The sequence below is a fragment of the Zalophus californianus genome, chromosome 2 (genome assembly GCF_009762305.2).
Source record: "Zalophus californianus isolate mZalCal1 chromosome 2, mZalCal1.pri.v2, whole genome shotgun sequence".
NCBI lineage: Eukaryota > Metazoa > Chordata > Mammalia > Carnivora > Otariidae > Zalophus > Zalophus californianus.
In genome coordinates, this window is record NC_045596.1 from 143,723,027 (window position 1) to 143,750,844 (window position 27,818).

The 27,818-nt window shown below is 36.3% G+C and overlaps 1 protein-coding gene across 7 annotated transcripts in view; it reads right to left on the reverse strand.

Annotated features, from left to right (window-relative positions):
* The window catches only part of NEK1 (NIMA related kinase 1), a 216,804-nt gene that overhangs the window by 160,197 nt on the left and 28,789 nt on the right, over positions 1-27,818 (reverse strand). For all 7 annotated transcript variants that reach the window (XM_027599178.2, XM_027599176.2, XM_027599175.2 and 4 more), the window contains exons 7-12: positions 24,951-25,018; positions 24,523-24,609; positions 21,760-21,814; positions 18,232-18,432; positions 13,730-13,790; positions 11,310-11,461 (exon numbers count right to left, since the gene is read on the reverse strand). In XM_027599178.2, the coding sequence (XP_027454979.1) occupies positions 11,310-11,461; positions 13,730-13,790; positions 18,232-18,432; positions 21,760-21,814; positions 24,523-24,609; positions 24,951-25,018 (624 nt within the window). The remainder of the gene's footprint in view (positions 1-11,309; positions 11,462-13,729; positions 13,791-18,231; positions 18,433-21,759; positions 21,815-24,522; positions 24,610-24,950; positions 25,019-27,818) is intronic.

Consider the following 27,818-nt stretch of genomic DNA (forward strand, 5'->3'; position numbering starts at 1 on the left):
AGGCAGAGGTTTGGAAAGGTTCACTTCTGCTCCAACTCTCAGAAGAGACATGGAAAGCCTCCAGGGAAAGCCGCCAGAGAACAAAAGCCCCAAAATACCAGTTTTCACTGAGCCATCCTCCCCACAGGGGGCAGGGCAACTCTGCCCAAACAGGGTTGCCTGACTAACAGTGTGGCAGACCCCTCCCCCAGAAGACAGGCTGGAAGAACAAGAGGCCAAAAACCCTAAGGTCCCTAAAAAACAAGTGCATCTTGCTTGGGTTGTGGTCAATAATTTGGACTCTGTACATTCCCTCAACCACCCCTCAAGAGAATGACTAAGAGGAGGAATGCCTTAAACAGGAAAGACTCAGAGACTGTGACTTTTGCCACAGAACAAATGGATACGGATATAAGCAAGATGTCGGAAATTGACTTCAGGGTAACAGTTATGAAGACAATAGCTAGGATGGAGAAAACGATTAATGGCAACATAGAGTCTCTAAGGGCAGAAATGAGAGCTGATTCGGCAGAACTTAAAAATGCTATCAATGAGATCCAATCTAATCTAGATACTCTAACAGCTAGGGTAAACAAGGCAGAAGAACAAATTAGTGATCTAGGAGACAAACTGACAGAAAAGAAGGAACAGGAGGAGGCCTGGAACAAACAGCTTAAAATCCATGAAAACAGAATTAGAGAAATAAGTGACACCATGAAACGTTCCAATGTCAGAATTATTGGGATCCCTGAAGGGATGGAGAGAGAGAGAGAGAGGACTAGAAGATATATTTCAGCAAATCGTAGCTGAGAACTTCCCTAATCTGGGGAATGAAACAAACACTTGTGTCCTTGAGGCAGAGAGGACCCCTCCCAAGATGAAGGAGAACAGACCAAAGCCCAGCATGTAATAATAAAACTCGCAAATCTTCGAACCAAGGAAACCATCTTAAGGGAGTTAGGGAGAAGAGATTCCTTACCTACAGAGGGAGAAACATCAGAAGAACGTCAGACCTATCCACAGAGACCTGGCAAGCCAGAAAGAGCTGGCAAGACATATTCAGGATACTAAACAAGAAGAACATGCAGCCAAGAATACTTATCTGGCAAGGCGGTCATTTAGAATGGATGGAGAGATACAGAGCTTCCAGGACCAGCAGAAACTGAAAGAATATGTGACCACTAAGCAGGCCCTGCAAGAACTATTAAAGGGGGGGGGGGTTCTATAAAAGGAGAAAGACCCAAGAGTGATACAAAACTGAAATTTAGAGACAATCTATAGAAATAAGGACTTCACAGGCAACATGATGAAAATAAAATCGTATCTTTCAATAATCACTCTCAATGTGAATGGCCTAAATGCTCCCATAAAACGGCACAGGGTGACAGATTGGGTAAAAAGGACCCATCCATATGCTGTCTACAAGAGACTCATTTTGAACCTAAAGATAAATTCAGACTGAAAATGAAGGATAGAGAACCATCTTTAATGCCAAAGGACCTCAAAAGAAAGCTGGGGTAGCAATTCTTATATCAGACAAAGTAGATTTTAAGCTAAAGACTGTAGTTAGAGACACAGAAGGACACTATATCATTCTTAAAGGGTCTATCCAACAAGAAGATCTAATAATTGTAAATATCTATGCCCCAACATGGGAGCAGCCAACTACATAAGCCAAGTGAACCAAAATAAAGAGACATATTGATAATAATACGGTAATTGTAGGACACCACAACACTCCACTCTCAGCAATAGACAGATCATCTAAGCAGAAAATCAACAAAGAAACAAGAGCTCTGAGGGCACCTGGGTGGCTCAGTTGATTAGGCAACTGCCTTCGGTTCAGATCATGATCCTGGAGTCCCAGGATTGAGTCCCGCATTGGGCTCCCTGCTCAGGAGGGAGTCTACTTCTCCCACTGACCCTCCCCACTCTCATGTGCTCTCTCTCATTCTCTCTCTCTCAAATAAACAGATAAAATCTTAAAAAAAAAACAAAAACAAAGAAACAAGAGCTTTGAATGACACACTGGACCAGATGGACCTCACAGATATATACAGAACATTCCACACTAAAACAACAAAATACTCATTCTTCTTGAATGCACGTGGAACTTTCTCCAGAACAGACCACATGATGGGTCACAAATCAGGTCTCAACTGATACCAGAAGACTGAGATTATTCCCTGCATATTCTCAGATCATAATGCTTTAAAACTGGAACTCAATCACAAGAAAAAATTTGGAAGAAATTCAAACACTTGGAAGCTAAAAGACCACTCTGCTCAAGAATGTTTGGGTCAACCAGGAAATCAAAGAAGAACTTAAACAATTCATGGAAACCAATGAGAACAAAAACACATCAGTCCAAAACCTATGGGATACTGCAAAGGTGGTCCTAAGCGGGAAATACAGAGCCATCGAAGCCTCACTCAAAAAAAAAAAATAGAAAAATCCTGAATTCACCAACTAACCTTACACCTTAAAGAACTAGAGAAAAAGCAACAAATGATGCCTATGCCACACATTAGAAGAGAAATAATTAAGATTAGGGAAGATAACAATGAATTAGAAACCAGAAATAGAGCAGAGCAGAGCAACGAAACTAGAAGCTGGTTCTTTGAAAGAATAAGATAAATAAACCACTGGCCAGATTTATCCAAAAGACCGAAATTAATAAAATTATGAATGAAAGGAGATCACGACTAACACCAAGGAAATAGAAACAATTATTATGGGGCGCCTGGGTGGCTCAATTGGTTAAGCATCTGCCTTCAGCTCAGGTCATGATCCTGGAGTCCTGGGATCAAGCCCGGAATTGGGCTCCTTGCTCACTGGGGAGCCTGCTTCTCCCTCTCCCTCTGCTGCTTCCCCGGTCTGTACTCTCTCTCTGTGTCAAATAAATAAAATCTTAAAAAAAAGAAAAAAGAAGAAATTATTAACAACTATATACCAATAACCTGAGAAACCTGGATGAAATGGATACCTTCCTGGAAACCTATAAACTCCCAAGACTGAAACAGGAAAAACTGACAACCTGAATAGACCAATAACCAGTAATGAGATTGAAGAAGTGATCAAAAACCTCCCAAAAAACAGAGTCCAGGGCCTGATGGATTCCCTGGGGAATTCTACCAAACATTCAAAGAAGAAATAATACCTATTCTCCTGAAGCTGTTTCAAAAAATAGAAACAGAAAGAAAGCTTCCAGACTCATTCTATGAGGCCAGCATTATCTTGATCCCCAAACCAGGCAAAGACCCCATCAAAAAGGAGAATTTCAGACCGATATCCCTGATTCAATACGGATGCCAAAATTCTCAACAAAACCCTAGCTAATAGGATCCAACAGTACATTAAAAGCATCATCCACCACGACCAAGTGGGATTTATCCCTGGGATGCAAGGGAGCTTCAACACTCGCAAATCAATCAGTGTGCTAGAACATATTAATAAGAGGAGAAAGAAGAACCATATGGTCCTCTCAATTGATGCAGAAAAAGCATTTGACAAAATACAGCATCTTTCCTGATTAAAAGTCTTCAGAGTATAGGGATAGAGGGAACATTCAAGTTCATAAAATCCATCTCTGAAAAACCCACAGTGAATATCTTTCTCAATGGGGAAAAGCTCAGAGCCTTTCCCTTAGGATCAGGAACAAATTAAGGATGCCCACTCTCGCCACTATTGTTCAACATAGTACTAGAAGTCGTAGCAACAGCAATCAGACAACAAAAAGAAATAAAACATATTCATATTGGCAAAGGAGTCAAACTCTCTCTTCACAGATGACATGATAATTTATGTGGAAAACCCAAAAGACCCCACCCCCAAATTACTAGAACTCATACAGCAATTCAGTAATGTGGCAGGATACAAAATCAATGCGCAGAAATCAGTTGCTTTCTTATACACTAACAATGCAACTGTAGAAAGAGAAGTTAGAGAAACGATTCCATTTACAATAGCACCAAAAATCATAAGATACCTTGGAATAAACCTAACCAAAGAGGTAAAGGATCTATACTCTAGGAACTACAGAACACTCATGAAAGAAATTGAAGAAGATACAAAAAGATGGAAAAACATTCCATGCTCATGGAACAGAAAAATAAACATTATGAAAATGTCTATGCTGCCCAGAGCAATCCCGATCAAAATTCCAATGACATTTTTCAAAGTGCTGGAACAAACAATCCTAAAATTTGTATGGAATCAGAAAAGATCCTGAATCACCAAGGAAATGTTGAAAAAGAAAAACAGAGCTGGGGGCATCACGCTGCCCGATATTTGCTCATTTTTATCTTACCATTTAGACTCTAAACAATATGAAATGTCCATAACAGCCAAACTGTGGAAAGAGCCAAGCTGCCCTTCAGCAGACAAACGGATAAAGAAGATGTGGTCCATATATACAATGGAATATTACTCAGCCATCAGAAAGGATGAATACCCAACTTTTACATCACATGGATGGGACTGGAGGAGATTATGCTGAGTGAAATAAGTCAAGCAGAGAAAGTCAATTATCATATGGTTTCACTTATTCATGGAACATAAGGGGTAGCATGGAGGACATCAGGAGAAGGAAGGGAAAAATGAAGGGGGGAAATCGGAGGGGTGGGAGGATGGGTTAGCCCGGTGATAGGTATTAAGGAGGTTTATACTCAAACAATGAATCACAGAACACTACAACAAAAACTAATGATGTACCGTATGGTAACTAACATAATTAATAAAAAATAAATAAATAAATAAATAAATAAACAATAAAAAGACACACCTATATACTGCCTACAAGAGACTCACTTCAGAAGAGAAGACACACACAGACTGAAGGTGAATGGATGAAAAAAGATATTCTGTGCAAATTGATAAGAAAGCTGGTGTAGCTATACTCATATCAAAGGAAATATAAAAAGACTATAATGAAAGAGAAAGAGGGGCACTACATAGTAATAAATGGGTTATGAAGATATACTATTTTTAAATATATATATATATATATTCACCCAGCATAAAGCACCAAAATATATAAAGCAAATATTGACAGACAAAAAGGGAGAGAGTGACAGCTACACAATAGCAGGGGATGTTAACAACCCACTACATCAATGGATAGATCATACAGACAGAAAAGCAATAAGGAAACACTGGCCTTACACAACACATTGGACCAGATGGCTTAATAGATACATAGAGAACATTCATCCAAAAGCAGCAAAATAGGGCGCCTGGTTGGCTCAGTTGGTTAGGCGATTGCCTTCGGCTCAGGTCATGATCCCAGGGTCCTGGGATCGAGCCTCACATCGGGCTCCCTGCTTGGCAGGGGGTCTGCTTCTCCCTCTCCCTCTGCAGCTTCCACTGCTAGTGCTCTCCTGCTCTCTCGTTCTGTCAAATAAATAAATAAAATCTTTAAAAAAAAAAAAGCAAAATACACATTGTCAACTGTACATGGAACATTCTCCAGGATGGATAACATGTTAAGCCACAAAGTAAGTCTCAAAAATTCAAGAAGAATGGAATCATATCAAGCAACTTTTCTGACCACAATGTTACAAAACTAGAAATCAGTGATATAAGAACACTGGAAAAACTGCAAATATGTCAAGATTAAACAACACATTCCCGAACACTACTGAGTCACAGAAGAAATCAATAAATCAATAAATCACAGAGAAATCATAAAATACCTAGAGACAAATGAAAACAGAAATAGGGCACACCAAAATCTATGGGATGCAGCAAATGAAGTTCTAAGAGGAAAGTTCATAGAAAGTTCATAGTTCAGGGGTGCTTGGGTGACTCAGTCGTTAAGCATCTGCCTTCGGCTCAAGTCATGGTCCCAGGGTCCTGGGATCGAGCCCCACATCGGGCTTCCCGCTCAGTGGGAAGCCTGCTTCTCCCTCTCCCACTCCCACTGCTTGTGTTCCCTCTCTTGCTGTGTCTCTGTCAAATAAACAAAATCTTAAAAAAAATTTTTTTAAAGTTCATAGTTCATAGTTTCAAGAAATAAGAGAAATATCAAACAACTAGAAACAATTTATCACTGTTTCTCAAATAATTTTAAACCTTTTTTTAAGATTTTATTTATTTATTTGAGATAGAAAGAGAGAGCACGAGTGGGGGGGGGGGTGGGAAGCGGCAGAGGGAGAAGGAGAAGCAGACTCTCCACTAAGCAGGGAGCCCGACGCAGGGCTCGATTCCAGGACCCTGGAATCATGACCTGAGCCGAAGGCAGGCCCTTAACCAACTGAGCCACCCAGACACCCCAAACAATTTTAAACTTAACAATTTAAAGGAACTAGACAAAGAAGAATAAATGAAGCCCAAAGGTAGTAGAAGGAAGGAAATAATAAAGATCAGAAATGAAAGAAACCTTTAGGTAGATTCACTAAGAAAAAAGGAGAGAGGGCTCAAATAAATCAAATCAGAAATAAAAGAGAAAAACTTACAATTGATAAAAAATCCTGAGACTACTGTAAAGAATTATATGCCAGATATAAGAAGTAGATAAAGTCCTAGACTTTACAATCTTCCAAGACAGAATCATAAAGAAACAGAAATCTGAACAGACTGATTACTAGTAGAGGGGTTGAATCAATATTTAAAAATCTCCCAATAAACGAAAGTTCAGGACCAAATGACTTCACTGCTGAATTCTACTAAACATTCAAAGATTTCACACCTATCTGTTTCAAACTCTTACAAAAAATTAAAGAAGGAAAACTTCTAAACATATTTTACCAGGCCAGCATTACCCTGATACCAAAACTAGACAAGGACACCACAAAAAAGAATATTACAGGCCAGTATCCCTGAAGAACACAGATGCAAATATCCTCAACAAAATATTAGCAAACCAAAATAAACAATACATTAAAAGGACCATACATCATGATCAAGAAGTACTTATTCCAGGGATGCAAAGATGGTTCAACATCCACAAATCTATCAACATAATAAACCACATTAACAAAATAAATGATAAAAATCTCACATGATCATCTCAATAGATGCAAAAAAATAATTTGACAAAATTTAACATCATTTATAATAAAAACTCTCAACAAAGTAGATATAGAGGGAATGTACCTCAACATAATAAAGCCATCTATGACAGACCCACAGCTAACATCATACTCAATGGTAAAAAGACAAAAGTTTTTCCTCTATGATCAGAAACAAAACAAGGATGCTCATTATTTTTATCCAACACAATACTGGAAGTCCCAGGCAAGTAAAAGAAATAAAAGGCATCTAAATTAGAAAGGAAAAGTAAAACTGTCACTATTTACAGGTATCATAATACTATATATAAAAAACCCTAAAGATTACACCAAAAAACTAGTATAAAGTAATAAATGAATTTAGTGAAGTTGCAGGATACATCATTAACATACAAAAATCTGTTGTGTTTCTATACACTAATAACAAATTCTCAGAAGAAGAAATCAAGAAAACCATTCCATTGATTCAAAACGATAAATTATTTAGGAATAAATTTAACCAATAAGGTGAAAGACCCTGGTGCGGCTGCACTGCTTTGTCAAAGATTAGTTGATCATAGAGATGAGGGTTCATTTCTGGATTCTCTATCCTATTCCATTGATCTATGTGTCTGTTTTTGTGCCAGTACCATACTGTCTTCATGAACTATTGGGTCTTCATCAAGATAAAAGGCTTCTGCACAGCAAAGGAAACAATCAACAAAACCAAAAGACAACCGACAGAATGGGAGAAGATATTTGCAAATGACATATCAGATAAAGGGCTAGTATCCAAAAGCTATAAAGAACTTATCAAACTCAACACTTAAAGAACAAACAAACCAATCAAAAAATGGGCAGAAGAGATGAACAGACATTTCTCCAAAGATGACATATAAATGGCCGACACATGAAAAAATGCTCAACATCACTCAGCATCAGGGAAATACAAATCAAAACCACAATGAGATACCACCTCACACCAGTCAGAATGGCTAAAATGAACAAGTCAGGAAACGACAGATGTTGGTGGGGATGCGGAGAAAGGGGAACCCTCCTACACTGTTGGTGGGAATGCAAGCTGGTGCAGCCACTCTGGAAAACAGTATAGAGGTTCCTCAAACAGTTGAACATAGAGCTACCCTATGACCCAGCAACTGCACTACTGGGTATTTACCCCAAAGATACAAATGTAGTGATCCAAAGGGGTACCTACACCCCAAGGTTTATAGCAGCAATATCCACAAAAGCCAAACTATGGAAAGAGCCCAGATGTCCATCAACAGACAAATGGATAAAAAAGATGTGGTATATATATATATATACATATATATATATATACACACACACACACACACACACACACACACATACATACAATGGAATACTCCTCAGCCATCAAAAAAAAAATGAAATCTTGGCATTTACAATGACGTGGATGGAACTAGAGGGTGTTAAGTGAAATAAGCCAATCAGAAAAAGACAATCATCAAATGATCTCGCTGATATGTGGAATTTAAGAAACAAAACAGAGGATCATAGGGGAAGAGAGGAAAAAAATAAAACAAGACAACATCAGAGAGGGAGACAAATTCTAAGAGACTCTTAAGCATAGGAAACAAACTGAGGGTTCCTGGAGGGAAGCAGGATGAGGGGATGGGGTAACTGGGTGATGGACATTAAGGAGGGCACATGATGTAATGAGCACTAGGTATTATGTAAGACTGATGAATCACTGACCTCTCCCTCTGAAACCAATAATACATTACATGTTAATTGAATTTAAATTAAAAAAAACAAAAATAAAATAAAATATAGTAGGCAAGTAAGTGGACTGAGCAAATATAATAGGGTGGCCAGAAGGTGCTCACTTGATACCATTAGTTATAAATTTAAAGCGAGACCAGTTAGAATAGTTGTATGCTTTCTCCAATCACATTCCACTACCCAAGTTCAGGCTCAAAAGAGATAGAGAGTTGGATTTCACCAAGTTAGTTTTTGCCAGGTGATTTGTAATAATGAAAGACAGGTGAGGCTTTGGAAATTATTATAATGGGAGAACATGGAATTTAAGCCAAAAAAGGTAAATAAAAAATGAGGAGAGGGACATTGAAAAAAAACTAGAAAAATCCATGCATCCAAATAGGACAAAGAAGTTGTGGAGGCAGAGTCCTCCAGGAATAAGCTGGAAACACAGGAAATAATGGTAAGTCATGGGATGCTTATAATTAAGACTATGGAAGAGTTGCTATAATGGTGACAAATTTGATGGCATGATAAGAATTAGGACAGTATTGGGAAAAGTGACCAGGACTCAAGTGTTAAAGTCTCTAAAAAATGAGTTTGCAGATGATCCACAGAGGGTTAACAGGTGATACAATCTGGTAGCAAAAGCCTCAAAATTTTGGCGGGTGGTTGTGGTTAGGGAGCAGGGAAGAGTCTTGCAGTGAGAAGCAAGGAAAACACCTCCCTCATCCTACTTCTAGATGCAGTGGTATTAAGAGATTAGAGACACCATGAAAGACAGTTGCACAACAGTGGGTTCAGGGACAAGCCAGGTTTCAGAGCAAAAAAGATTGAAAAACTCTACAGGTTTAAAATACAGTGGATTTTGCTGATAATGTGCTATAAGAGGGCTTTCTGGAAGAGTTTAGGGAGGTCCGCAGAGGGTGAGGGTCAGATTGGCGTATGACCAGAATCATATGGAATTGAGAGACTAGCTAATGAAGGAAAAGTCTGGAGGTCCAGCGCTTCGGTTGATTAAAGAAGAGGGATAAAAGATAAGATGGAATTGGTCCATTACGCCTAATTTAGTGTTATATGCAAGGACTGAAGGAAGGAAGGGAGGGAGGCAGGGAGGGAAAACTTGTGTGCCAGTTATCATATTGCCTCTCAGCTGCAAATTCACCCTTCATTGTCCTCCTTGTGAGAAGCCAAACAATATAAACACTTCTTTGTTTGCTAGCATGATGTTAAGCTTTGTTAGCAGATGGAAATGGTTTCTGTTCCTGATTAGCAAGTTTTCTTTCTTCTTGTTCCTGCTGCATGTGGGACACATAGTAACATTCACCCCTGTGGGCAGCTTCCAGGAGAGTTCTGCTGGTGCCCCTGCCGGCTTCCCTGTGACCTTTGACAGCAACCCCAAGGCCAGTTTCCCACCACATTCCACTGATGACCCAACTGGCATCCCAGTCTACTACCCAAAGAGTTCAGCAACACCTGGCAACTTCCACCAGCACTCCAGTAGGCTTCCCAGTAGATTCAACGATTCCCCAAGCAGTTTCCCAGTACATTTCACAGGCACTCTAAGCAGGTTCTCAGGAGCTTCATCAGCTCTACAGTGGACAGTTTTATGTTTGCCAGCCTCAGCCTATGGCAGCTCAGTGAACTCACCAGCCATTGAATTATAGCCATACCACACCCAATAAGGTATGAATCTCAGCCTTAAGGGTGGTGTTGTGGAGATTTTCCAAAATCTTCCTTCTTTGGGTACTATGTATCAGCGCTAGGAGTAGTGGCTGCTTCCTTTATCTGCTGTTCCTGTATTCTCTAGAATTCTTTATCCCTTGAAGTTAATTCCCTAAACATAGTTACTAATTATTTAAACTTTCCTTGATCAAATTATTATGCGCTTTTTTCTCCTGACTGGAGGCTGAGTTATACAACTTATTTGAAGACTAATTTACAGTAATCATTTGAACTACTTTATGACAGATTTTAACTTAGATTTCTCTTACAGTACTGTGTTCAATGTTCATATGTATTTAAACACATGTGTATGCACATATGTATGCATGTACATATGTAGTCCAAAACAAAACAGGTTTCATATGCTAAAGCAGGCAGCTACTGACATGAAGAAAAATGTCAAATTCCTGCAACTAACACTGTGTTCTTGAGCATTTCACCTACGTGCTGTGTTGTTTTTCATCTGAAATACTATAGACTGTACAATAACATTCCTTCCAGCTCTATGATTTTGATTTATTTATCTGTGAATTCTCAAATACAAAATTTTCCCACATTTTTATCAAGTATATCACATTTACTTGTTTTATACACAAAAACAAATGGCTCTGCTTAGGTTGTCCAAAAGTGATTTCACTGATGATGTCACTTTCTTTTTATTGTACCATCTACTTAATATATCTACTTAATGTTTCTCTGTGATTTCCGTAAGTCTTCTTAGTTTCAGAAGACTGGTGAAGCAAAGAATAGCAATGTTCTTTAGTTAACTTAATAAAAACAATCCTATGAATATCAAGATAACGGAATTGAGCTGCAATAAAAAAAGATCAAAGTGAATTTGTTACTAATACACAGTCTGTAATATGATCATACCTGTTTATGTTTTTGGAGTGGTTTCTTTTCATGTAATTTTTTATCTCCAAATTTCTTATATGTTAAAGGTACTCCATATTTAGCGGCAGGCTTTGTAATTTTCTGAGCAGACACAAAAGAAGCCAAGCTTTGTCCTGAAGCCGGTCTTTTAGCTACATGAAAAGATACAGAGAGTTTTTTCTGAGAGTTTATATTAAATCTTTAATTTCAAAATTCTTCAAGATAGCACTTTTCATTTTCACAATCATTGACAGCACTTTAGACTTTTCATTAAAAATCCTGTTCAATCCTTAGCACATGTCAATGCCTTCGTTATAAACCATTTGATACTAAAGCCATTTTTTGGAGAAAAAAAAGCAAAAAGCCACACATGTTTAAGATGTTGAAATTTCTCATATTAAAAAAAAGCACAACCCTAAAATTGACTATGGGTGATGACTGTATTTATCTGTGAATATACTAAAAATCACTGAATTTAAGAGATTTAAGAGCACACTTTAAACGGTATAGAACTGTAACTCAATAAAGCTGTTAAAAAAAGAGCACTGTTTTAGAAATTACTTTCAAAATTAGCACAAAAACCTCAAGAGCAAGTGTTAAACACTAATGCCATCATTGTGAGCAACTTTATTACTTTCTTCATCTATAGTCTGAAAGATGTTTATACCTACAGACCTATAGAAGAACAAACACTTTAAAACAATTATTATAGCTCAGAGTCCCATGAAATGGGTACCTTTACACGGCGGGAATATAAAATGGTCAAACTTTCTAGAAGGCAATCTGTATCAAGAACAATGTTTATGGATTGCTTTTAAAGAAATAATCAGAGATACATAAAAATTTATATACAACTATAAGCCCTACAGCAATTATGTATCCAATTCTTATTGAAGCCTAGAGTTCTAAGACTGAAGGTTCTGTCTTAGAACAATGACGAATTCAAGAAAAACAGTTAAATTAAGAAAATTTAAAGCTTGAAGTCTACTATTTATATAGTAGTGGTAGTGGAAGAAGAAACATTTTCCTTTGAGAGTTCAACTGTAAGATCAAATCAGAACACATATATATAACATCACAACATTGTAACTTGGCTAAATGTATTAAAACAATCAAAGAAATATTGTGTATACCAGTACACATACTGGCACACATACTGAAGAAAGAGCTAAAGTCACGGAAGTATAAAAATGAAGATTCCCAAGAGAAAAATACTGAATAGTTCCCATTCGCTTCCAGAAAAGAGGGAGTATTACTTATCTGATTTGGGCGTATTTCTCAGGCTCCGTAACAAGGCTGCCAATGGTATAAAGCTTAATTAATAGGGGGAGTTGGAGCCCACAAAGTACCTATAGGCCCATGAGCAATACAATTCCTATTTTAGCCTCATTCTATTAAACATTTCATTCATCCAACTCCTGTTACAACAAAATAACTTTCTAATTCCTATGTAGGCTTATCTACATGGAAAAAATGTGCTGAGATGGAGTATTTCTGGTCTTTGTGACAATGAGGCTTTTGATTAAGATTTGACTTCTCATGAGGCTTGACCACCAGGAGAGACATGCTGATTCTGCTGTGTGTCGGTCTCTTGTGAATTTCGTTTAGAGTGAATTGATTTCCCAGGGAATGACAGTCCCTGAACACTGAGACAATGAGTCTAAGGAACTTCAGGAAGAGCTAAATATAGCTGGCCTTCCTAAGAACACACTGCTGTACCACTTCCAGCTTACGTGGACTCACTGTTATAATATGGTATTTCTTTTTATTAATTTACTCAAATTCAAAATGGAGAACATGGAATGCACTGTTTGAAAAACAATATACTCTTCAAATCTTATATAACTTCCACTGATTTTAGAAATCCATTCTGAAATCATTTATGAAGAAAAAATACAATCACCTTCTCACACAAATATATGTATATACATATAGTATATAACCATACCCACAATCCTACAAATATTCTACTGCTGCTGGCCACACTTAAAACAAAATTATCCTTGGTAAGTTACCTGACGTCATATTAATTCACTTTTTAAAAATTTTAGAATATGAAGTATTTGTCAAAGAAAAATATATAAAGATATATACTTAACTAAGACATTTTAGAACATTCTACAACAATCTGCTCAGAATATCAGCTAAGCAACTGATAAAGATGGAAGACTTCAAGATAGATTTAATTCAAATAAGGCAGACAAGAAATGGAAATTTTGTTATTAATTCATCACAAAGTGTTGTATACTGTCATACATCAAAAATAATTTAAAGATGAATTTCCTCTGGATTAATTTTATCTACATTTACCCAAACTTGTTTTATCTACATGTATCTCTAGTATAATTAGAAAATATTACTAATTAGTACTAGCATATTGATTATTGCAAACAGGTGAAGACTCATTAAATTTCATTTACCTGGTACAGGCTGTGCTCCAAACTTGGAAAATGTTTTTAGACAAAATTCTTCTGCAATAAGCTTAGATTGAAAGAGGACCAAGAAAAAGTTAGAAAAGATGTGAAATTTCCAAAATAAAAACCCTACCCATTATTCAGATTAATTTTTCTCTTTTCAGTCACATATACGCTATCAGATAAACTGTACTTATTCAACCTAAGTAATCCCAAATTCCTCGCATACTAATTCCCTTGCACTCTTACAAATTTATTTTATGACTTTTCCAGACAACCTTTCTTCTCAAATTAACCTAATGAACCACAAAGGCCCCCATAAACTGCTTTCCTGTTCTATGTCTCAGCAATTTAACACAATTACCTCCTATCTGGAATAGCCTCTATATTTTATATACAGCGAAATCCCTCATTTACCTCAAAACTAATAATCGCTTAATTACTGCTTTCTCAGATTAACCTCTCAGTTATTTCAACTTTACTCTGAATCTTCTCAGCATCTCCAATGAGTTTTCACTTTTAACAATATGTAATTATAAACATACTACTGGAAAAATATTTGGATATTCTTAGATAATTCAACAAGTATCTCTTTACTATTACTAAAATACTCCTGTACTTAATTCTCTAGCATTCATGAACATATTTTGAAAACCAAAAACCATTAGTATTTCCTGCAAGTCATTTTTTCTCCCTACTCACTAAATTTTCTTTTTCCCCTCTTAAAGTGCAAAACTATGTCACCAACAAAGATTTAACTCAATGTAAGCCTGCTTTTTTTCTTATTGGGTGGGGAAAGGGAAAAGAAGTGAATTTTCTCTTTTTTCAAAAGGAATGAGGCCTGCTGAAGAGAATATTCACACAGTAGCAGTGGAACAGAAACTCCAACAGGCAAAAAACCATGAATGAGATGGTCATCTGTCCCATTAAGGATCCCCCCAATAGCAGTTTTCAAGTTATCTCATACTGGCAGAATCAGCATCACTAGGGACATATTAAACGTGGAAATTCTGAGGCTCCCACCTCAGAAACACTAAAATAGGAATTGTAGTGATGGGACCCAGCAATGTTCTCCAAGGGATTTTTTAAAGTATGCTAAAGCTTAAAAACCACTGCACCAAAAGATAAATTAAGTGAAGGTCTGGTTCACAGGCAATTCAGAGCAACTGTGTAAATCTATTTTCTCTTCTGAACACTGGCATTTTTTCCCCTTCTTTTGCATGGAAGAAAATAAGTGCTTTATGAACTCCAACTTGCCCCAAACTGGATAGTTTCTTTCACTGCTTGAAGGTGAGTCCTTCTTTTTTGTGTGAATGCAAATATGAACTAAGAGATGGAGCACGAAGAATCCAAGAAGATTCTGAAATCTCTATGCTATGTTGTTCAATATAGTGGCCAGCCATAAGTAGCTATTTGGATTAAAATTTTAAATAAATATAATTTTAAATTCAGCCCCTTGGTCACACTAGGCACAATTTAAGTATTCAATAACCACATGTGGCTAGTGGCTACAATGTTGGACAATGCGGATATAAAACACTTCATCACTATTGATGCACTATTGAAAGTACTATTGGACAACACCTATAGTGCAAGGGATTAGAGCTTCTCCATGATTTGTCAAGCTTCTTTCAGTGTGTGCAAGATTGAGAATTAAGCCCTATTAAACCTTGGGTGACAGTATTTAGAAAGGAAGAGATTTTTTAAAAACCCTACAGAATATTATAGTAGTTCATATATTATATAGTAAAGCTCACAAATTGTTTCAAAGTTAAAGCCTTAAAAAATGTATTGCAAACTTTCTCACTAGAATACCAAATAAGGGACATATAGCAGAAAATAAAACTTAGGAACCAAAGAAGAGATTTTCACAAAAAAAATGAAATCTAAGTGTTGTCTAAATAGCAACAAGGAGCTATTAATATATTAAACACATACTATCAAATATTGCACTTGTTAGTAATCATAAATAATCTGTCCTTTTTTCTTTCCGTATTATAAATTCTGATATATCAGGCTTGCACATTTTCCTTCTCTGCTGGCTAGTTGAATTCCAGTGCTTCAGCCTTGAGACTGTATGTCTTAACCACTGGTTTTGGAAGGAGGGAACCTCACCAAGATTCAATGAAGTTACTCTTTCTTCACCAGTAGTTGCCAAAAAACAATAGCATATTGCATCATAAACCTGTCCTTGAAATTGTTAACTTATAACAAAGGAGTCTTATAAGATACCTAAGTTTCAGAGATTCTTGCTATATCCTATATAAGTAACCTTCAATCTACACATTTTAATTGGCTTTTTGCTGACTAATGTGTTCTCTCGGTAGTAATAGTTAAATCCACACCTCTGTTTTCTGAAAATTATTTGCTCACACAGATGTTCTATTAACCCAGAGAATATATGACACTTCCCTCTTATCCCATGAGCATATAAAAGTAATAAAACTACGATTTTGCTAGATACATGATTTACAGAAGAATTTAACAGTTATCATTTTAAATTAACAAAGGCCACAAAGAACATGTAATATAAAATAATTCCAGTTTCAGATGATCATATTTATATCAATAACTTGTACTAACTGATTTGATATAAATTTTTAATAAATCCTGTCAAAGTAAAATTCAGTTCAACTTAAAAAATATTTATTATGCATCTACATGTGAGTACAAGAGGAAAAATCATAAGTCAACAACCTGTTATACATACAAATGCCCACAAAACAAGTTTTCAGTAATTATCCAAATAGAATATAATCATATAAGTTAAGATTCTAATATGTTTATATTAGTATAATAAAATGACATATTGATAATATTTATATTGAATATACTGAGCACTTATTACATGCTAGACATTAGGCACTTTATGTACATTATCACTTTTTTTAAAAAAACACCTCATGATGTAGATATATTTATAATCCCATTGTTTACAGGTCAGTGAGGCACAGAAATGCTTAATAATTTTACAATTAGAGATGGTTACCAGAGGAGAGGTAGGTAGGGGGATGGATGAAATAGGTGAAAGGGATTAAGAGTACACTTATCTTGATGAGCACTAGTGTGCAGAATCACTGAATCACTATACTGTACACATGCAACTAATATAACCCTGTCTATGTTTACTGGATTTTAAAAAAAATTTTTTTAAGATTTATTTATTTGACAGAGACAGAGACAGCAAGAGCAGAAACACAAGCAGTGGGAGTGGGAGAGGGAGAGCAAGCCTCCCTCCGAGGAGGGAGCCCGATGTGGGACTCGATCCCAGGACCCTGGGGTCATGACCTGAGCCGAAGGCAGATGCTTAACGACTGAGCCATCCAGGCGCCCTAAAATTTTTTTTAAATAATTTTACAGTTAGAAACCTAAGAAGACAGAAAGTAGAGAGGTGACTGCCAGGAGTTGTGACAGAGGGAATGGGGAGTTACTGGTTAATGGGATTGAGTTTGTTTTACAAGATGAAGAGTTGTGAAGATGAATGGTGGTATTAACTGCACAGCATTGAAAATCTATTTAATACCACTGAACTGGACACTCAAAAATGGATAAGAGGATGCATTTTATATTGTGTACATTTTACCACAATAAAACAATTGGAAAACAAAACAGAAACCCAAAACAAAAGAATGATTTTGTGATACTGTAATTTATATTAAGAAATATATATCTGGTGTCTAGTTCTGGCATACAGCTCCTAAAACCTTTAAAGTACCCAAAAGGTTAAGAGAACAAAGGTTTTTTTTTGTTATTCCTAACAAGCCACTTTCAACCACACCTGAATTTATGTTAATGACGTGACATCTGGAAAGCCCCTAAGGATGGAAGCTGATTGCCAGGGAAATCTACCACATGATTAAAGGGTTGAGACTTTCAGTCTCACTCCCCTTCCTGAGAGGAAAGGGACTAGAGACTTAATCAAACACTAATGGCCAATGATTTAATCAATCATGTCTACATAATAAAGCCTCTGCTTTATTATGTAGGATTATCAAATCCTTCCTGAAGGACAGGATTTGAACAGCTTCTGTGTTGGTAAACATGCCAGCAGGGTGACACATCCTAATTTCATTGGAACAGAAGCTCCTGCATTCAGGACCCTTTCAGACCTTGCCCTACATATCCCTTCATCTGGCTGTGGGATCTGATGATCTGTATCTCCAGTCAGTGCCAGAAGTGAACTAAATTGGACACCCAGCTGTGTTGCAGAAGTGCTTGGCGTAGGAAAAACTACCACACATTTGGTGATTGGAAGGGTGAGAAGTTCAGTATTAAGTGTTAAGAGGAAACACAGGGGGAATGTTTTCCCTCATACAGATTCACAACCAGAAAACAAATCCAAAGAGGAAGAACACGAGAATGGAAAGAAAGGTGACTCCAGTGTCATCTGAAAAAGGCACTTCATTCTCCCAAAACTGTGATGTGCTCTCCTCAAAACATAGGTCATGTCCTAGTTAAGCATCATAACCTTATCACTTTCAAGTAAAAAAAAACAACAACAAACATACCTGAGGTGAGAGAAACTTTTCAATGCGTTTGGCTATAAAACCTTTCTCCAATATGGAGTTGACTGATGGTCTATCCCTAGGATTTCTTTTAAATAACTGAGAGAGTAAATTGCGGAGGTCATAAGAATAATGTAAAGATACAGGTGGAAAAGATCCAGATATTATCTTCAGTACCAGGTTTTTCATATTGCCAGCTTCAAACTAAAATCCAGAAAACAAATTAACATATATGAAACATACATACATTGAAAACAGGAAAAAACAATGAGAAATAGTTCTCTTCCTATAGAACAGAAATATAATTCTCTTACAAATATTTTAATCAGCATATGTTCTCTTTTTTAGTATATGTTCTTTAGAACAAAGTTCACTTATTTATAAACATATTTAAGAGACTATCAGTCCTCATAAAACATTATAACTTACTGTAATATTAATTTTTGTTCACTCAAAACACTAAAAGATGGAATAAAGATATTAAAGATTTTATAAAAACAATAATAAAAGACAAAAGTAAACCTTGTAGTCTTCATTTAAGACCTGCCTACCTATGCCCTGTTGCAGTAAGTGGAACAAGAAATTAACTACAAAACTAAAAGCATCTGGGAAAAAACCTAATAAATGAAAATACTAGGATGCCTAAGTAGCTCAGTCAGTTAAGGGTCTGACTCTTGATTTCGGCTCAGGTCATCATCTCATGTGTCATGAGATCAAGTTCTGCATCTGGCTCTGCACTCAGCAAGGAGTCTGCTTGAGATTATCTCCCTCTGCCCCTCACCCAACTCAAGCATACGTGCCCTCTCTCTTTCAAATAAATAAATCTTAAGAAAAAATAAATGAAAATACTAATTATTTTCCTTTAAAACACTGCTTATTATTTTTAAGTGTGTGATGCTTCCAAAAGCCATGTAGTGAGCAACGTGGCAAGTATTCCAAAGGGGAATATAAGCCATATCAATGGGAATAGTATATATTTAAGGAATAAACACAATATAAACTGAAGTTAAAAAAGAGAAAAACCAACAGCGGTGGGACAGTTTAAAATCTAAAGATTTCATTTTGAAAGTAAATAAAATTAAGCTTTTGACATCTCTGCTAAAATAGAACAGTTGTACACTGTTAACGTGTTCTTAACATACACATTAACAAAACAAAATATGCTATAAATTAGGTATTGGTGATTATATCAAGTATAAAAAAGTTCTGCTAAATCTTGAATTCTCCTAGACATTTAAAATATGATATTCATGGGGCGCCTGGGTGGCTCAGTCGTTAAGCATCTGCCTTCAGCTCAGGTCATGATCCCAGGGTCCTGGGATCAGGCCCCGCATTGGGCTCCCTGCCCCGCGGGAGACCTGCTTCTCCCTCTCCCACTCCCCCTGCTTGTGTTCCCTCTCTCGCTGTGTCTCTCTCTGTCAAATAAATAAAATCTTAAAAAAATAAAATATGATATTCAGCATATTAAAATTTGAGTATAATTCAGTAGTCTAAAAATATCTATGTACCTAAGAAAGAATTCTAAATGCGTAATGATAGATTATTCCTTCACTACAATGAATTTTCACTGTCTCTCAAATGACAAGCTTTTCATAAAGGTTAATGAATTACTTAATTTCATGTGTCTACTTAAAAGTAAATAATTCCAAAATACATAAGCAACGGTGACAGAACATAGATGAAAAAATGAAAGAAAATACACTGATTTATACCTAAAATGCCTGTCGAAAAACTGACCAATTCCTTCAAATACAGATCTGATACCTACTATTCCACACCACTTTCACAGTCCATGCTTTCTTAATACAGACTTTTTTTTTTTAAAGATTTTATTTATTTGACAGAGAGAGAGAGACAGCGAGAGAGGGAACACAAGCAGGGGGAGCGGGAGAGGGAGAAGCAGGCTTCCCCATGGAGCAGGTAACCGATGCGGGGCTCGATCCCAGGATGCTGGGATCATGACCTGAGCCAAAGGCAGCCACTTAACGACTGAGCCACCCAGGCGCCCCAAGGTAATACAGTCTTAAAAGAGTATGCAACCATGAAAAAACACAGCAATGAAAAAATATCCCCCAAATAATATCAAGCAATAAAAACAGGCTATAAAACTGCTTAGACAAAATAAACTGTAGAAAGAAAAAAAAACTCTTTTTATAAATTAATCTATAAGAAAGCCTAGAAGGAAACAAAATATTACAAGTACTCATTACCAGTTATAAGAATTGTTTTTGATATTCATTCACTTCTTTATATTTTTATCTATTCTCTTAAGTTTTCTGTAATGAAAATACATTATTGTTTAATGGGGGAGGCATTTTGTTGTTGTTGTTAGAAAGAGAGAGAGAGAGCATGCCCGCACAGCGTGGGCAGGGAAGGGGGTAGAGGGTGGAGGTGGAGAGGGAGAGAGAGAATCTCAACTGGGCTCCACACCCAGCAAGGAGACCAACACAGGGCTCTATCTCACCACCCTGAGATCATGACCTGAGCTGAAATCAAGAGTTGGATGCTTAATTGACTGAGCCACCCAAGCACCCCCAGGGGAGCATTTTTAAAAAGCAAAATTTTGAAATGGAAAGTGATTAAAATTCAACCTATTTAAGACAAAAACTATCCATTTGGGGTGTATTATGTGCTATCTCAACAAAGTCTCAAAAATTAAAAAAATATATTTTTAAAGATTTATTTGAGAGAGACAGAGAGAGAGAGTGTGTGTATGCACAAGCAGGGGAAGGGGCAGAAGGAGAGGGGAAGCAGACCCCCTGCTGAGCACGGAGCCCAACGCCAAGCTTGATCTCACCCTGATCACCACCCTGAGATCATGACCTGAGCCGAAATCAAGAGTTAGATGCTTAACCAACTGAGCCATCCAGGTGCCCCCAAAATAAGTTTTAATTAAAGAGCATTTGAATTGATAAAATCCCTTAAAGACTATGTCGCAAATGTTCTTTAATTTCAATTCCAAACTCAAATACAATTCAATTCTAAATACTTTGGGTGTTTTGAGAGAAATTGCTAAGATGAAACAAAACTCATTAAGCTAAAATACCAAATTCACATACGAATGTAACATTAAAAAGCTAGCAAGTTTATTTTTGTCGTTAGAAATAATTTCCTGTGGGGGAGGGCCTGGGTGGCTCAGTTGGTTAAGCATCCGATTCTTGATTTCAGCTCAGGTCATGATCTCAGGGTTGTGGGATCGAACCCCCATCCAGCACCACAATCAGCAGGGGAATCTGCTGGAGATTCTCTCCCTCTCCAAAATAAATAAATAAATCTTAAAAAAAAAAGAATTTCCTGGAAAAAAGTATGACATATGCATTATAATAACAAATATATAACATACATATGTAATATACACATATATGTTAAGGGAAAATCTATTTTAATTTATACTTAAGAGAAATTTAAAAACTGACACGAGAATTTCTAGTCCAAGAGGGTGACCTGAAAGATGGCATATGATTTAAAAATATATATATTACAGGTACTTTAGGACACAATTTTTTAAATATTTCAGAAACTTCTACTTACTGCATGTTTAAGTGTACACATCTCATACAGGACACACCCCAGAGCCCAAATGTCACTAGAAAAGGGAAAAATGAGACATCGTCTCTAAGTATCAGAATTTACTTAAATTTTTTTCATTTAAAGGAAACAAAAGCACCATGAAAATTATTTCCAAAAATATGTGTTCCATAAAACTTATCCTTTAAAACTCAAAATTTCAGCCATAATCAAATGATAAAAGCAGCTATCCCAGATTAGAAAAACAGCAGTTGCCCAAGCAATTATTTTATTTTTGTATTAATTCACTCACTTTATTTTGTAATCAGTTTTTAAATTTAAATTCAATTAATTAACATGTAATGTATTATTGGTTTCAGAGGGGTTAGAGCTCAGTGATTCATCAGTTGTCTATAACACCCAGTGCTCATTACACCATGTACCCTCCTTAACGTCCAACACCCAGTTACCCCATCCCTCCACCTTTCTCCCCTCCAGCAACCCTCAGTTTGTTTCCTATAATTAAGAGTCTCTTATGGTTTGTCTCCCTCTCTGGTTTCATCTTTTATTTTTTCCTCTCTTCCCCTATGATCCTTTATTTTGTTTCTTAAATTCCACATATCAGCAAGATCATATGATAACTTTCTCTGATTGACTTATTTCACTCAGCATAACACCCTCTAGTTCCATCTACATCATTGCAAATGGCAAGATTTCATTTTTTTGATGGCTGAGTAGTATTCCACCGTGTATATATACCACATTTTCTTTATCCATTCATCTGTCGATGGACATCTGGACTCTTTCCATAGTTTGGCTATTGTGGACATTGCCCAAGCAATAATTTTTAAAGTTTTATTAAAGGAATGTAATATTTAAAAGAACAAAACCAGTAAATTCCATGAATACTCTATTTACTTATTTTATTCAATCACTTACAAAAATACCATGATTTTAAAAAGTACTTTAAAAGCAAAATACTGTTTTAATGATGAACAAGAAAAAATTTATTAAAATTAAATCTGAAATAAACTTTTAACAGTCTACTAAAATATTATGTAAGGTAAATATATTAATTATTTGATCTTACTTTAAGGACATACTATCTTCTTTATAGTTTCTTCATTTCTTTTATCTTAAATATATTTTTATAATTAAAAATACTATTTACATTTTTAAAAAGAAAAAGTAAAAGACTCATAGTTCAGAGCTACAGTGGTCCTTAGTAGTCAACAAAAGCCACTGCTCCTCAAAGTTGAGCATATTAGAAAAGAATAAAATCTAACACTGAAATCCCAAGGTTATCTTGAACCAAACTCATGAAAAGCCACAAATATAAAACTGTAACCCCAAAAATCTACTTAATCTCAAGATTCAACTTGTAAAAAACAGTAAATGTAATTAAATTTATTATTGATTTAGTAGTTTATTAGTTATTTTTGTATATGTTAGTACATGACCCATGTATAAAAAAAACATTAAACTAATGATCCTATAATAAAATACTTTAAAACATATTTAGACAAATATAAATTTTTAAGTATATAGACAATGCTCATCCATGACATTTTTAAACCATTTTCGACACAAAATTAATTTTATGTAAAATTCTCCAAAGGATGATTAAATCCATTCCTCGTTTAAAGACTGATTTTTTTCACAGTTGACTTATCCATAAGACACAGAAATAGCATTAAAATGGAAAATTACTCAAAGAAAATCCTACTATCCTTAAGAATATCCACTAATAATACATTCCATGAACTAGACTGATCATCGTAATTTAAAATCATTTAAAAAATACATTGCTGGGGGGAGCACCTGGGTGGCTCAGTAGGTTGAGCACCCACCTCTTGGTTTCAGCTCAGGTCATGATCTCTGCATCCTAGGATGGAGTCCCGAGTTGGACTCTATGCTCGGCAGGGAGTCTGCTTGGGATTCTCTCTATCTCCCTCTGCCTCTCCCCTTGTTCATGCTCTCTCTCATTCTCACTCTCAAATAAATAAATAAATCTTAAAAAAAAATATATTGCTAGGATGATGTTCTCTGCCTCAACTGCTCAGGTTTTAATACAGTTTCCTTCCCACTCTCAAATAAAGGAACTATCACTTTCTTCCTTTTAGCTTCTGTGTGTGCTTTCAAATTTAAGACCAATGTTTCTTGGCTAGGATACTTCAATTAGAAAGAGAGAAAATAAAGGGTAAATGGAATTCAGTGGCAGAATATATTACACAATCCATTAGCCACAGTACAATTCAATGACTACAGTTCACAAGGTTATTGTGAAGATTAAAGGAGTGAATAGATAGAAAGCATTCAAAATAGTGCCTGGCATTTAGTAAGTGTTCAATAACTATTAACTATTACATGCAATAGAAAGTGACTATTACAAAGACCAAAAAAGTACTCTATTTCCAATTATAATAAAGTGACACTTTTGGAATGCTGCCACAGTCAGAAGATCATGCAACTCTTGATCTCGGGGTCATGAGTTCAAGTCCCACACGGGGTACAGAACTTAAATAAATAAACGAACAAATAAAAAATAAAGTGACACTTTCTATACTTCCTTTAACGAGATAGTGAAATAGCTTCTTTGCAATCCCCCTCATTGTACAGTAAAAAAAAAAAAGTGTGTGTGTGTGTGTGCATATATATTTACAAGTAGATTAATGATTTTGGAATCATATTCTGAAGGTTAGTAAATAGAAAATAACAAAGATTTAAAGGAAACATAACAAAGATTTAAAGGAAATAAAGATTTAAAATGAATATCATTTTATATACCTTTTATTGTTGTAAGGTTTGTTTTCACAGATTTCAGGTGACAAGTAGTAGGGGGTCCCTATGCAAGTTCGAGCCAGCTCCACAGTACTAGAAAAAAAAGAGAATTATTAGAAAAGCTTAAGATACTAAAGGATATTAAGGGCGCCTGGGTGGCTCAGTTGGTTAAGCGACTGCCTTCAGCTCAGGTCATGATCTTGGAGTCCCGGGATCGAGTCCCACATCGGGCTCCCTGCTCAGCGGGGGGTCTGCTTCTCCCTCTGACCCTCTTCCCTCTCGTGCTGTCTCTCATTCTCTCTCTCTCAAATAAATAAAATCTTTAAAAAAATAAATAAAACTATATTAAAAAAAGATACTAAAGGATATTAAAAATTATCACATATATATCACCATGGACATTATGTCAAAACAAAGTTTAAAACTGATGTTACCTATTAAGTACTCGAGCGATTCCAAAATCTCCAAGTTGTATTGTCCCATCTTTGGTTAAAAATATATTCTGTGAAAGAGATGTAAAAAAGAAAGTCAGAAATACTGTTACATCCAGTTTTGAGTTGACAACTCTTCATAAAGATGAATCTAGTTATAAAAAAATGCTAGAATAACTGGATTTCACATACAAAAGAATGAGTATAGATCCCTATCTCATACCGTACACAATAATTAATTCAAAATGGATTCTTAAATATAAGAACTAAAACTACAAAACTCCTGGAGGAATATATACGAATATATCTTCATGTCTTTGGGCTGGGCAATGGTTTCTTAAATGTGACACCAAAAACACAAGCCAGAAAGGAAAATATAGATAAAGTGGACTTCACCAAAAATAAACACTTTTGTTCAAAGACGACCAGCAAAAGTGATCAGACATGGGGTAACTGGGTGATGGACATTAAGGAGGGCATGTGATGTAATGTGCACTGGGTATTATATAAGACTGATCAATCACTGACCTCTACCTCTGAAACCAATAACACATTATATGTTAATTAATTGAATTAAAATAAAAATTAAAAAGTGAATAAATAATTTTTTTAAGTCAATAGACAACCCAGAGAACTGGAGAAAATACTTGCAAATTATGTATCTGACAAGGAATTTGTATCCAGAAAAAAGAACTCTTACAATTCATTAGCAACAAGACACCCCATTCAAAATACACAAAGGCATATATTATATGATTTCATTTACATAAACTGTCCAGAATAGGCAAATCCATTGAGAAAGAAATTAGATTAGTGGTTTCTAGAGTCTAGGTAGAGAGGTAATGGAGAAAAATTGCTAATGGTACAGGGTTTCTTTCTGGAGTGATAAAAAAAAAATGTTCTAGAATTAGAGAGTGATGATGTTTCACAACTCTGTGAATATACTAAAAATCACCGAACTGTACATTTTCAGTGGGTGAACGTTACTGTATTTGAAATATATCTCAACATAGCTTTAAAAAAATAAACTCAGACCTTCCCCTCCAATACAAAAGACTGCCTAAAAATTCTAATTAACTTAAATGTAACAAATTAACCTTAAAATTTTCCAATAATTTAGGCAGTTAATTTGCATGCATAAATACATAACTCCACTACTCTATCAAACAGTAAAGGCAGGAATTTGTGGAACATGAATTAAACTCTGTATCGTTCAGGAGCCTTGAATCAGACACTTGTTCACAGCCAAAGATGACACAAAATGGGGATGAGTGGGATGGAGTAAAATGGGGTGAAATGGAATTAGGTGTCAGAGGATTGGGGGCCAGAAGGATGGGGCATAAAGTTCCCATCACAGTTTCTCCTCTTCTTACTACTCATCCTGAGGCTATCAGGCTATACAAGAAGCTGCAGGAGTAGGAAGGTAAGAAAGATACACAGCCTTGACACCAGGAAATAAATCCCCTCTGTACTACCCAGTCTAGGGACTGAGGGAGCCCCAGTGGGGCATCCATGAAAAAAACCTCTATGCAAAGATGAGTGAGCTGTGGGGACAAAACATCTCTCACAAAGAGCAGCCAAAAAAAAAAAAGAAGTCCAATACAAATGAGGAGACCCAATGCGGAAAAAAAAAAGGTTAATAAAATAATCAGAACAAGAATTCACTCCAGACAGAATTAATTTTATGAAACAATCCAACAACAACTTTAAAGTAAATATGTTTAGAAAATTGCAGAGAGGCACCCGGCTAGCCCAGTCAGTAGAGAATGTGACTCTTGATCTCAGGGTTGTAAGTACGAGCCCCACGTTGGGTGTAAAGATTACTTGAAAATAAAATCTTAAAAAAAATTACAAAGAAAGAAAATTGCAAAGAAATAAATAAAGGAAGTTCATTTAAAAAGAATAAGACATTATGAAACAAAAACCAATCAGAGTGGGGCACCAGGGTGGCTCAGTCGGTTAAGTGTCTGACTCTTGGTTTTAGCTCAGGTCATGATCTCTCAGTCATGAGATAGAACCCCGCAAGTCAGGCTCTGCACTCAGTGTGGAGTCCACTTTAGATTCTCTCTCCCTCTCCCTCCCACATTCTCTCTCTCTCTCTCTCTCAAATAAATAAATAAAATCTTTATTTTAAGAGTAAGAACAGATGTATACAAAAAACCATTTAAAAATCCTGGAGAGAAAAAAAGTCATTATTAAAAAAAAAAAAGTAAATATGGGGCGCCTGGGTGGCTCAGTCGTTAAGCGGCTGCCTTCAGCTCAGGTCATGATCCCAGGGTCCTGGGACTGAGCCCTGCATTGGGCTCCCTGCTCCGTGGGAAGCCTGCTTCTCCCTCTCCCACTCCCCCTGCTTGTGTTCCCTCTCTTGCTGTGTCTCTCTCTGTCAAAAAATAAGTAAAATCTTAAAAAAAAAAAAAAAAAGTAAATAGATAAGCATCAGTGTACACAAAATTAAAAAAGGATTTAGTTCTGGAAAGTTGGCTGAAAAATTCACCTAGAATGCAACTGAGTGACAAAGATATAAAATGTGAAAGAACAAATAAGGTACTTGGAAGAGTTAGATTAAGAAGCTCCAACAGGGGCACCTGGGTGGCTCAGTCAGTTAAGCACCTACCTTTGGCTCAGGTCATGACCTCAGGGTCCTGGGATCAAGCCCCAAGCCAGGCTCCCTGCTCAGCGGGGAGCCTGCCTCTCCCTTTCCCTCTGCCACTTCCCCCCGCTCCTGCTTGTTCTCTCTCTCAAATAAATAAAATGAATGAATGAATGAAAGAAAAGAAAGGAAGGAAAGAAAGAAAAAAGAAAAAAAAGAGAAAATCAAGAAATCACTGGCTTTAAATTCCTAAATAGCAACACTAGAAGCCAAAAGACAAA